Source organism: Zootoca vivipara, chromosome 3 (assembly GCF_965207765.1).
Source record: "Zootoca vivipara chromosome 3, rZooViv2.hap1.1, whole genome shotgun sequence".
Classification (NCBI taxonomy): domain Eukaryota; kingdom Metazoa; phylum Chordata; class Lepidosauria; order Squamata; family Lacertidae; genus Zootoca; species Zootoca vivipara.
The window spans coordinates 56,750,979-56,764,135 of NC_142586.1; the positions used below are offsets into that span (position 1 = coordinate 56,750,979).

Sequence of the window (13,157 nt, forward strand, 5' to 3'; positions counted from 1 at the left end):
CATCTGGAGGGCCAAGGCTGAGGAAGCCTGGTATAGAGTAAGGTCACAACAGTGACATCTCTTTCTCAAACTGCTAACTGGCCATTTGTGTCTTCTATTCACTTGCAGCAATCCCATCTTTGCACGCCAGGATTTTGCATTCCAGGTGGATGGGTAAAAGGAAGGTCACTGGGGATCTGAACTGGAAGCATTGCCAAGTGGATTGTACTGTGAATCATTTGGGAGCTCAATGTTCCTGCTATGTGTATATGAGGCTCGATTATGTGTGTGAAATAAGTTACCTTTCAGATGCCACCTTGGGAGGCTTAGTCCTGAAAGACATCATGTAAGTACTTTAAACAAAATGTCTTTGTAAGATTTTTAATGGTTCACTACAAATGCAAGGTTGATTTGACCTGAAAAGGCACATTCATCATGGCTGCCAACTTCCTTTGGTAAGGAAAGGCTTGCCGAGTTCTCCAAAATTTGCCAAATGACAGATGCTGCTGTGGGTATTTAGAAAGGGGAGTGAGATTAAAATGTGTATTATATATATATATATTTTAAAGGCTGAAAGGCAAGCTACCTGTCCAAAGACCACGAGGTCTCTCACTTAGTCCTGGAATAAATGGGTTGTGGAGGCTGTTCTGTAAAAGACCGTGTTGTTTGAGATATACTGTTCTTTCTCCTCTGGACATATTCCGTAAAGACTGGAACAGCATTTTTTCCTCTTCCTCACGAAGAAGTTTAGGTAACATCATAATGGAGTTGAAAACAGTTGACAGTTTATTTTCTTTATTTTCTTGTTCTTCTGGACATCTTAGATCTTTGATATGGGGTTGCTCAAATCCTCTTTTGCCCTTATCCAAGTTCTTCTGAAAAGGCTCTGGTAGACATATCCTTTGAAAAACAAACCAGCACCCATCATCAATCTGTTGCTCCTTGTTGGAAATTTCTTGAGTTGCCTTCTCTCCATCAAGCCACTTATTGACTAGAGTCTTTCTAAGGAACTCGATGACAGCTGCTGCATCTCCTCCTTTGACCTGGCAACTTCTCAACAACTTTAGAAGCACAGCTGAATTCTCTACTGACTGGATGCATTGTGGGTTTAATGGCTCAGAATGATCCACGATAGACCTCCGTTGAGCTTCTTCCACAACTTTACTGACATTTGGACCTTCTGTGATGCATTCCTGCTGAATCCCACAGTCATATTCTAAAAACTCTTTGAGCAATTCCAAACCAAGCATGTCCTGAGTTTTATGTACCATAGTACAGGAAGCAAGTCTTTTCATGTGTTGGAGTAGGTCGGTTTCTGCAGCCAGACGCAGGAGCTGCTGAAAAAGAAAACCCAAAGGAAGGTCACACTTCAGCCATCTCCTCTTAAGGTAATCCTGGGAGATTTAATTAGTCCAGTAAAAATCAAGTTTCATCCCAAATAGTGACTCAAACAGATTATTATTATTATCATTAAAAATGGGGAATTAATTCAAGTATGTGTAAGTATGGACAATGTACAATCTTTCCCACAAATTTATTCCTACTTCCTTTCAGAGCTGGCAAGGGAAAAGAGTTCATAAACAGCAGTGCCCATACATCATAAACAGCGGCACTGTTAGCTAGCTCCATGGGTGGCTTGAGGCTCAGAGTTGAGAGAAATGCCAAACGGTGCAACACAACAGGGCAGCAAAGATCAAATGGCTTGTTTTAAACAAACGCATAGAAATCAGTGGGGATACTTTGGAATATGCTGTTAAAGCTACAAGAGATGGGGAAAAGACTATTTTGCTTCCTGGGTCAGAAAATCCCAGTGGTGACCCTCCAGTGATGCTAAATCTTATTACAACTAAACCAAAACATGGACAATTTGCTACACTTTTAAGAGTACCTGTAATAAACCATGGCTTGGTATTATGTGCAAACCAAACCTGTGCAAGCATACCCTTAGGGACAGTTACATGCAAATCGAAACAGCCTCCAGCCCCTCTTATCCCCAAGTTTCACCTGTGTCCCCTCACTTTCCCTTCCCAGCTGTTTTTTATGGCTCAGCTCCAAAAATAAGTGAACAGAATGAAATTCATGGAAAGAACATTCCCACCATCTTCTCTCCTTGTGCCTCTTGAAAATTCTGTATGGTTGGGTGTGCTGTCCTATATACAGTGTGGGATGGGGTGCAGGGAGCTTCTGGGGGAGAAGGGATTAACCCAAATCTGAACAAAGCCCTCTCATTTTGGCAATTCCCTCTCTCCCAGCAAGCTCCTTGCCCATTACAGAGAGTTCAGGATGAGCCCCATATCCTCTGGAGAGTCTTTTAAGGGGGCACAGGCAGCTTAGAGGTGGTGGGGTGGTTTAGGATTTCCCCCCTTCTTTCCATGAACTTTCTTCCATATAAAAAAAATTCCTTCAGTAGCACCTTAAAGACCAACTAAGTTTTTATTTTGGTATGAGCTTTCGTGTGCATGCACACTTCATCAGATACACTGAAACAGAAGTAACCAGACCCTTATGTATATTCAGAGGGTGGGGGTGGGGGTGATGGGAACGGGAGATGGGCTGATAGGAGTGGTAAACCTGTTGATGACTGTTAACGACTGTTAATGACTGCAATTGGTCTTGCGGGGGGGAGCGAGGGCTGAGGTGCTAAGGAAAGCTAGATCATGTATAATGAGATAAGAATCCTATGTCTCTGTTCATTCCAGGTGGCTCCATGGTTTTAAGCTTGCTAATGAGTTGCAATTCAGCAACTTCTCTTTCCAGTCTGTTTCTGAAAATTTTCTGTAATAAAACAGCTGCTTTGAGATCTTGTATAGAATGTCCTGGGAGACTGAAGTGTTCTCCTACTGGTTTCTCTGTCTTGTGATTCCTGATGTCAGATTTATGTCCATTTATCCTTTGGCGTAGGGTTTGGCCTACTTATCTTAGGATCCAAGCCTATATCTGTACAAACTTCAGTTAAGGATGAACCGATGAATTTTGTGGCACATATAAGTCATGCTCTAGTAAACATCCTCCCACTGCAACCAGTGCCCTTGCCACTGCAACCCTTCCCTTCCCCATAGGCCAATTAAAACACACAGATTCGTGCATTCACTTGGCCCATCGTCCTTTGAGACTATCTGACTGTTGCCACAGGCCTGCCTTACGAAAGTCTGAGCTACTCCAGTGTGCCACTGGGAGCCACTTAACCCCCTTGTCTCAGAGACATCAGATTCAGCGCCTTTGTGTTATGCTTAAACTACCATGCTGGGGGAAAGTATCCCACAATTCCTTGCTTTGAGTGAGGAAATCAGAAGGACTCTGCTTTTGAAAAGGGAGTTCACAGCAGTAAATGCTAGAATTCTCAAGAATGCATCTTTCAAAGTTTCCAGGACAAAGAGCAAGAAGCTACTGTCTGTTTCTTCCAGTGCTAATGAAGCTACCTAACAACAAGAAGAGGCATGGCAGCAGTAAACCACCAGTAATCTGTAAACTGTCAGCGTGAATGGAAATTGCAACCCATGAGGAGAGAAACAAGCTGCCCTTTGAGCATTGGGGGAGGGTGTGAGAGAGGGAGAGAGAGAGAGAGAGAGAGAGAGAGGTGTGGGTTTGATGTGCCCGCTTTACAACTATTTTACAGAGATGAATGAATGTCTGGAATAGGGTATTTATGAAAATATTCTGCTGCCAATGGTCTTGCTGTCCTAAAAAGCAGTGGAGCTGGTGAAGAAGAGTAGGGGAAAGGAAGAACTATCCCCCAAACACAAAAACACTCAAGTGGACAGTCAGTGAATGCCTAAATTTCTTTCTGGCATGGCAAAATGCACCCCTCAATAGGATCACTATAATCTAGGAGATGAAATGGAATTTGATGGGACCCTGTCTTGTTTGGCAGCATTTGCTCCCTGAAGATGCACCCGTTCCAAAAATTTAAATAAAAATAAAAATGACAGGCACCATTTGTCCAAGCCAAGATAACTTGCCTTGCCATGGCGATGTGGGAAGCTGAAAATGCAAGCCATGTGAACTGGTACCAAGCTTGTGGATAAACAGATTTCTGCTTCCAGTGCTAGCAGTCCCCAACTCACCTTTTATCAGTTAATTATTCATCCTTAGCCATCCCTATTTGGAAGTTATGTACTCTGGGGCTGTTGCCCATTGTTTCAAACAGTGACACTACTGAAGAATTCCCCAATTAAAACTTTCATAGACAGCAAGCTGTTGCAAAGCTATGGTTACAGGTAGGTAGCCGTGTTGGTCTGGGTCGAAGTAAAATAAAAAAATTCCTTCAGTAGCACCTTAAAGACCAACTAAGTTTTTATTTTGGTATGAGCTTTCGTGTGCATGCACACTTCTTCAGATGCACACTTGGTATCTGAAGAAGTGTGCATGCACACGAAAGCTCATACCAAAATAAAAACTTAGTTGGTCTTTAAGGTGCTACTGAAGGAATATTTTTGTTGCAAAGCTAGCATGTGATATGCAAATTTTAGACAGAGAGGGAGAGATAATAATATTATAATAATATTATTAGGGAGAGAGAGTTTTATTATTTAAAAAAGAGAGATGTTGATGGGGCAATCAGTGTTAAAAAGGTTGAGCTTCTAGCTGCTAGGCCAAAATGCTTTGAATATGTTTCAGTGCATTAAAGATGGTCAGGTTATGCCTTGGTTTAGTTTCAGCTTTTTGCATTCCTCAAATGAGCATGTGATCAAACAGTCCTACAGTACTATAAGCTGTACTCCAATCTATGCATTTTTTAAAATGTTGTGTACAATGCATATGCGTCACTTGCAGAGGCAAGTGAAATAGTTCAGGTTGTTACCAGTGCTGTCCAACTTATGCACCTGCGGCATATCAACACGGCTCACAACAGAATGTTACAGTTTCACAGCAAACCCTGAATTCTGGCAACCACAGCATGTTCTTGTCTCCTCCTCCTGTATGTACACACACAGAGAGAGGCGGTGACTGAAAATGAAGGTCAGATTATTTACAAGGGGAAATCTCGGAAGCTTTAAATATTTGTGGCTGATGTAAAAAAAAAAACGCAGAGAGTTAATTGGCAGAATCTGAGACCGGGGAAATGGCATTCAAACTGATTATTATTTCTAAAGTGACCGAGAAAAGTGTGCAGTGCCAAAGTCCCAATGGCTTTAGATGTTTTAAAGACATTGGGGTGTGGTGGGGAGGTGCAGTTGAGGGGAAGAACAAGCAAGTTACATTTAGTCTTCCATTGCTTGTTTCAGAATTGTGAAACAGGAGCTTCTTCATCTCCCCCTCCAGGGTGATTCCAGAGCTAAAAGAGACAGCGCACATATGTCCACGTGAAGAAAGAAAGGCGGATCAGCTGTAGACCTGCTACACAAAGAGAAGGAGCGCTTTTTCTCCCTTGTTTCAGGGATCCAACATGGCTCTCAGTTTCCTTTAACTTTATGAGTATTTGTCAATTTATCCCATGAGGATCATGGTGTTAGGCATCATGAGACTTGAAGCAGAAGAGCCCATTCGGCCGCCAGATGGAGATTCCTTACTCTCTGCACCATAGAGCTGCTTTCTGAAGGAAGGAACCATAAGCAGTTCAAGCTGGGGTGCTAACAGTACAGATCGGAATGCTCTCAGGCATGGTTAGTTGCACTGCTTATTGAAATTAGAAGATACCTTTTATTTTATTGGTTTAATAAATTTATATCCTATTTTTGGGGGGGGAATCCTCACGAGGCAGCAAAGAAAAGCAGATAAACTAAACCACGTATTATGCAAGTATATAAATACGCAATTCAAAACATTAAAACAATAAATAACATGCAAATAGGAAGACCATAAAATAGGGTGCAATCAAAATAAATCAGCCCCAGTGCCAATGCTTCCTTGCCTGCTGTAGCTCAACATAGGCAGTTTATTAAAAGAATGCGGAAGACTATCAAGCTGTCTTTTTCCTCCTTCGTACCAGTTCCCTGCCAGCCTGCCACCATTTTTCACCTTCTCCTTGATACCTATCACCATTCCAGCCACTGAACCAAGGCATCTGGAATGGTCAGTTGTGCTGCTGATTTTCTAGCTTAGCGTATTTTCTCAGAGTTGCCAGATTCATATGCACATAACATTTCTGCAAAAACCAAACAGCATGTGGTACATGGGTAAAATGTTAATCAGCTGGCTTATATATTTTGAATCACTACCATCTGTAGTTATGCTCAAACATGAACCACCCCACATGCAGAATGATAAAACTGCAATTGGACAGACCTGTATAGGCAATCTCAGAGATTCTGGATCATCTTCAGGAATCCCATATGTTTCTGAGGGGAAATACATATCAAGTAATAATAAATGTATGGGAAACACAAAAGCAGCATTCCTTCAAGTACAGCAGCTGTGAAGCAAATGATTTACGCCCGCTTACCAAAGACTGGGATGGCACAGTTTCATACTGCGAGTACAGTTCCCAGAAAACTGACCTAGTTTCATGTCAAAGGGAATTATCTGAGGTGATTGTTCTGTCAGCAGGTCATGAAATTCTTCTGGAAGTTCTGTTTTAGTACAATTCTTTTGCTCAGGATAATATTTATGACTTGTTAGCAGATTTGATTGGCCTGGCTGCTCAGATGAGGGAACTTGTCAAATGATATTATTTGAAGACCAATTCAAAGGCTACAATCCCTTACCACAGAAGCTCCCCAAAAAAATTATGCATGGCCTACTGAAAGGCCAGAACGTCTGGAATCAGCATCCCCATGGGATGGTCCCAACTACAAGAGCTGCCTTTACACCAGCAACGGCAGTTAAACTGTGAGCAGTTTTCGAATGTTATAGCCTATATGGGGGATGGTCTTATGGAAAGTTTTCTTGTGGCAGCGGTGGTCAAAGGTATTGTGGTCTACTTGTGGGAAGGTGTAATGTTTGAATTGGCTTTGCATTGTTATTTTGGTGAGCAGATGGCGAGCATAGAGTTTGGAGGGGATATCCAGCAGGCTAATGGGGCGGTAGTTTTGGGGGAGAGTTTTATCTCCTTTTTTGTAGATTGGCACGATGATGTTCAGTTTCCAACCAGCTGGCATTTGAGCTGTATTATGTATGTAGGTGTAGAGCTTAGCTAGGATGGGTTGCCACCAGTCCATATTCATTGTTTCTAAAATACGACAAGAGATGACTGATAGCAAGCAAGGTCTGTGTAACAAGATACTTAAATGCATTTCGCTGAGAGAAGCAATTAATTCTAAACATTCAAAATGTGAATGAAATCTTTCAATTTTAATTCAAAATTTGATCTCAGCATTCAGTTGTGAAGGATGTAGAAAGGCTAAATTCTATGTCTTGACAGCAATACCAAAGGAGAATAGTGCTATAAGTTTACCAAAGATTTATTAATGGTTCAACCTGCAATCATGAAACCAGCTCAGCTGTTTCAGAGAAAATGTGATTTGTTTCCATGAATGGACAACACAACACAATTCTAACTGGCCCCGGGGGGGGGGGGGGTATTCCTTTTTGAAAAGTCATCCACTATGTTCTGAAATGCTTGAAGAAAAATAAATTATCCAGACAATAAAATGCCTCTTCCCTGGAGATATTTCAGACACTTCAATGACACATTAAAATGTTTGTTTGTTGTCTTCTCGGTATAATTTTGAAAACATGATGTGATCCAAAGTATGTGTTTTCAATCTTGCGTGCCACCGTCCAATCCCTAGTGATGTACTTGCTCCATGTTCATTACACTGTACAAACTTTCTATTCATAGTTTTCCTCCCCAGTATAATTTTTAGAGGGTAGGCTGGAATTTCCTTGTGTGGCATATGGCAATCCTCCACCTGAAGGCTTGCTCCAAATAAAAGTTTACATTCCTCTGGCATCTCCCTTCAGATGTAAAGGCATGAGGTATGTGTGTCTTCTGTTAACTAACCGTCTGCATTTACATGTTCTAGTGGCAAAAGGTACATAGTGTTCTTATACCCTACGGGCAGCAGGAATGTCCAACTCTACTTCCTCTCATAAATACTACATAATAGACAAGACTTTTAAAATATGCCAGTTAAAACTCCGGACTGGCCCTCCCCACTCCAGGTACGAGAGCTAAGAAAGCTTGAAATAAATACCGCAGGAGAGTTGGGCCTAGCAGTGGGAGGTCAGCTATGGTAACCGCAACCTCCTTTTTGGATTAAGGGAAGATAATTTCATTTGGAGGCAATTGCAAGAGGTCGTGAGGTGATGGACGGCAGTGGTCTAAATACTTCTGTGAAGACATCAAAAGTGGGAGAGGAATTTTGAAAGAAATGTCTAGGTCTGAGAGTCTGTTTTATGTCACTTCAGCTAATGCAAACAAACAACTTGTGTTGGCGTTGCTTTTTTAAAAAGAAATATGACAGAGTGTAACAGTAATTAAAAGTTATGATAGATAAACAAAGCACACATAGTAAATAAAAAAATACGTATGTAGCTCAAAATAACATATATAACCCAGCGTTGCTCAAAGAGATAATGTTTTTAGTGTGTGCACTATATTAACTGTCCATTGATATGAGGCCACAAAAATGTTTTGACTTTTAATGATGACTCAACCTGAAACACCATCAAAGTCTGACATACTACTAAAATATCCACAGAAAATGAGAATACAGCTGCTACAATCCAAAGCCATGAGGAATTCAATCCCATGAGCATGATAAAATGCAGAGGATTCTTTTTTAATATAAATAGCAGGGAAATGTTTTTTTTTGTCTGACAAATGGTGATTTCAAAAGTCCTCATCTCTATGAGCTAGTAAGAAGACACATATTATACCAAGCTAAGCTTGAGTCTGAAGGCAGAAATGTAACCTTCTTTAAGTAGCCAGAGTGTCAATACATAAGGTTGATGAGTGGAACAATTTCATCAGCTGAGAACTGGCTGGATATTTTTATGGTTCGTATACAGCAAATAGACCACCCTCTCTAGTCAATCTGAAGTAATAATGGTATTCAGAATGCTGTGGGGAACTAGAAGTATATACTGGTTACTTTAGGACATTTTGGACTAGGACTTGAAAGAAAATGTGTCTAGTTGCAGGGCTTTTTGGAAGCATCCCTGGTCTTGGCAACTGCAAGTTTTATCTGTTCATTCCACCAAGGACATTTCCCTAAAATACCAAGCAGCACCTCATCTGCTTTTATGATAAGGTTCTTAACAGACATTCTTTACGTGCTCAATGAAGACACATCTGTCTGTCTGTGTGAAGATGCTGCATTGTGGCATGATAGAAATCTTTCCACGAATGCATGGTCTATGGGGAGAACTCCAGTGCAGCTGATGTTTTCTGCAAATGCCATAATGAATGTATGAGGATGAAGGCTGCTGCTGTGGTGTCACCCTCCATGTCTGTTCACTGAATGTGCAAATAGCATGTCAGGGGTTCCTATTAGGGTTGCCAGACTCAATAGAGGACAGGACTTCTGTGCCTTTAATTGCCCTGTTCTCTTTTGAGTCTGGAAACCTTAAAGAGAAACCAGCAGACCCTTTGTTTAATTTCCAAGCAAAGGGTCTGCTGGTTTCTCTTTAAGGTTTCCAGACTCAAAAGAGAGCAGGGCAATTAAAGGCACAGAAGTCCTGTCCTCTATTGAGTCTGGCAACCTTAGTTCCTATGCCATTTCTCAGGCCAAACTGCCTCACAGTCAGTAAGGATATACAATAAAATATTATAAGCATTAAAAGCTAAGCAAATTCCCAAAATAAAATACAAAACCAGCACAGAACAAATAGCACATGTTACTCAGCACCAAAATTTTACCCACAAAGACCAATGGAGGTTATTTTTTTAAAGTGTGTTTAAAAGAGGTCAGAGACAGGGCCTGCCTAACATCATTAAAAATGAGGAGCTACTGCGGAAAAGTCCCTGCCTCACAAGCCTGGTAGTTTTTTGCAGATGGGTGTCTCAGCAGGGTGTTTCACTCTTTGGCTATAACTGTTTTCCTAATGAGAAGTTTCTAGCCCTCATGGGTAAAAAAAATCCATTTTAACTCCTGTAGTCCGCAGAAGGTCCCTGGTAGCTATGAATGTATATGGGTGGTTTTCAAGACTGGGAAGTACTGAGCCCTGGGGAGAGCTAGAACTGTGTGAGCTTGGAGATCGCAGAAGCAAACCTAGGTTTGGGAACATAGATGTGGGCACCACAGTGTGGTAGTAATGTGGTATCTGAAATTGGATTTTGGCTTTCATGGATTAGGCTTCCACAAAGCCCACCAGGGTTTAGAGGATTTGAGGGCTACTTTTATGGTGGCACTTTGCTGGAAAGACTAGAGCAGACAGTCTGCAAGCAGAAGGTTTGAGACTCAATAGTCAGCATCTAATTGCCAGTTAAAAGGATCATGTAGCAGCCTAGCAGGTGATGATGGTAAAGGCCCCTGCCTAAGACTGGCTGCTGCTGGGCAGGGCATGGAATGTGGGGCTGGATGAACAAATCAGCTGAAGAAGGAAAAGCTTACCCTTGTGATGGGACAATGAATTGATACAAATGACAGGAATTGAGCTCAGGAACCCTGTTGATGGAGTGTGGAGCAAGCACAACCTGTGAAATGAAGTCGTAACTTCCATGTCATTTGTTTAAAGTTGTTATTACTCACTCAGGTAACCTTCTTGAAGTGGACATGCTGATGTCTTTTTGCTAAAGTATGTGTACCCTCCACCAGTGCGTATCGGCTTCTCATGATGAAAGCTATAAAGCAAGAAGGGCTGTTACAGAAAGATCACTTTCCCAGATCCTATGAAACTGAGCTATGCCACTCCCCTATGACAATCACTCCTTCTAATAGCAAATGCAGTACTCCTGTGCTGATGGGAATTAAACCAGAAAGGATCTCAAGTGGTATTAAGCATGCTTGAGATAACCTCAAGTATTGCAGCAGTGGTGATTTTAAAAAACCACAACAACCCTAAAGGGGGCAACTCCCACAAAGCCCAATAAGAGCTGGACATTCTCAAACATCAAAAGATCCATGGGATGTTGAGTGTCTATTGGAAAAGAAAAATGGGGAAACAAGTAATTGGTCCCAGTAATGAACTGCTCTTACTCCCAGTGTTCAGTCACAATGCACCCTCCTATTTCTCAGTTCCACTAGATCTTAGCCTGTCCTCTGAGGCATTAGAGAGCAAGTTTTTGTTCAGAAGACACTTCAGAAGATTAAGAGGTAGAACTGTGGTAGATATATTTGGGGGAGAAATGTAATCTGAAAGTCAGCTTCCTCAATCAATGGGAAGATTAACAATTTTTGGAAGAAAAAGAACTCAACCCTTTCTTTGATGTTATTATTAGCTCCAAAGAAATACTTTCAAGAATTAAGTGACTTGCTACAATTAACTTTCACAGGAAGTACTATAAAGCAGGAAATCTCATTTGTCAGATGTTTGCACTTGGTCTCTCTCTTTTTTTCTGTAGAAAACAATGAAGCATATTCTAATACAGATTTCCTTTATTTAAGATCATTAGCCAAGTTGGTATACCACTGATCCAGCCTAAAAAATTCTTGTTGAAATGAGACAGTATAAGTAGCTGTGTTGAATAGCAGGTACATATTATAATAAACTCTTAGCAATAGTAGGTACATATTATAATAAACTCAAAGAAATGTAAAGGAAAAATAGTAGACATATTTAGTAAGCTATAACAGGATGACCACCACTGGCTAAAATTTGAATTTTGTTGTAAATCAGGGATAGATGAATTGCAACCTCACTACTATAATTTAATTACTAAGACAATTACTGCTCTACAGGTGTTGTTTCAGGGGAGGGGCACCTCATTTGATGGTTTACACATTAATCCTGTCCAGTGTGGCTTAAAACGGAATTTGACAGCTTTAAAGGCTGATTAGGAAAATTCATGGAGAAAATCCATAATAGCTAATAATAATATTATAATAATAATTTATTATTTATACCCTGCCCCATCTGGCTGGGCTTCCCCAGCAACATGCATTATGTGACATCATGCATTATGTGACATTAATGCATTGTTAGTTTCCTCCACCTGCACAAGTAGCAGACAATCAAGTCAAGTAGCATCCCAGCCTTGCAAGATGATGATGGCACAGCAAAGATTTTGTACTGCTAAATGTTATGAGGAAAAGCAAAGGAGAGGCTTGATGCCCAATATGTAGTTTCAGCCTTAGGCTCCTCAAAGCTCCACACAATCACTGCATTGCTATAGAGTTAATTGTGTGTTCTGTAATGTAACTGCAGGTGCTTTATCCAACCACCTGCACCTCGGTATATTTGAAGAGAAGCCTTGTAGAGCATCATAGAAAACACCAGCCTGCATCAGAGATTGTAGATGGGAGAACAAAGTAGACCAGGCATCCCCAAACTCGGCCCTTCAGATGTTTTGGGACTACAACTCCCATCATCCCTAGCTAACAGGACCAGTGGTCAGGGATGATGGGAATTGTAGTCCCAAAACATCTGGAGGGCTGAGTTTGGGGATGCCTGAAGTAGACAAATAGATATTACCACACACACAATTTGTAGTTACATGATGAATCATTTCAGATTTCTTTTCTGGACATTAAGAATCATTTCTCCATTTGATTACCTGACCATTTAGCAGGCAACACTCTTGCTTTTGTCCTTAAGGAGGATACTTACTGTTTCTGAATGTTTCTGTCACAGCCATAGCAGAGTCCATGGAGAGGCTGGTTGTGGATTAACTCTACACAGTAACTCAAAGGTTCTGATATCTTTTTGATCAAGTGTGCTTGTTCCCAAAAAGGAACATACCTAGACAAAACCAGAGAATAAATGTTTTAAATACATTTGTTGTAAGATTAGCCATTGAAAAGTCAACAACTTATACTGTATATAATATCATATGCCAGCAGAGTTAAGGAAGCTATTAACAACAAGATGGCTTCTTTCGCACAATGGAAACCTTGCCCAGATGAGAACAATGACAAACAAACAGAACACAAACTCTTGAAAATAAATGCAATCCAACAATAAGGGATGCCAAAAAACCCTCAAATAAATCGATCAACACATTGCTAAAAAGATGAATACCAATAAATGAAAACCAATAAAAAGAAGAAAACCATTTTATATAACTTTTAGGTATATTAGAAGCAAGAAACTTCTTATAGAGGCAGTCGGACCTGCGAATGACAAAGGAGTCAAAGGTAGAAAAAGTTGATTGCAGAGAAGCAGAATGAACTCTTTGCACCTACCTTCACAGGAGA

The 13,157-nt window shown here is 40.9% G+C and overlaps 1 protein-coding gene across 1 annotated transcript in view; it reads right to left on the reverse strand.

The window, feature by feature from the left end:
- LOC118082750 (uncharacterized) overlaps positions 1–13,157 on the reverse strand; it is a 139,800-nt gene that overhangs the window by 109,369 nt on the left and 17,274 nt on the right. The window contains exons 3-6 of the mRNA XM_060273266.2: positions 12,571–12,702; positions 10,554–10,645; positions 6,205–6,257; positions 566–1,316 (exon numbers count right to left, since the gene is read on the reverse strand). Of these exons, the coding sequence (XP_060129249.2) occupies positions 566–1,316; positions 6,205–6,257; positions 10,554–10,645; positions 12,571–12,702 (1,028 nt within the window). The remainder of the gene's footprint in view (positions 1–565; positions 1,317–6,204; positions 6,258–10,553; positions 10,646–12,570; positions 12,703–13,157) is intronic.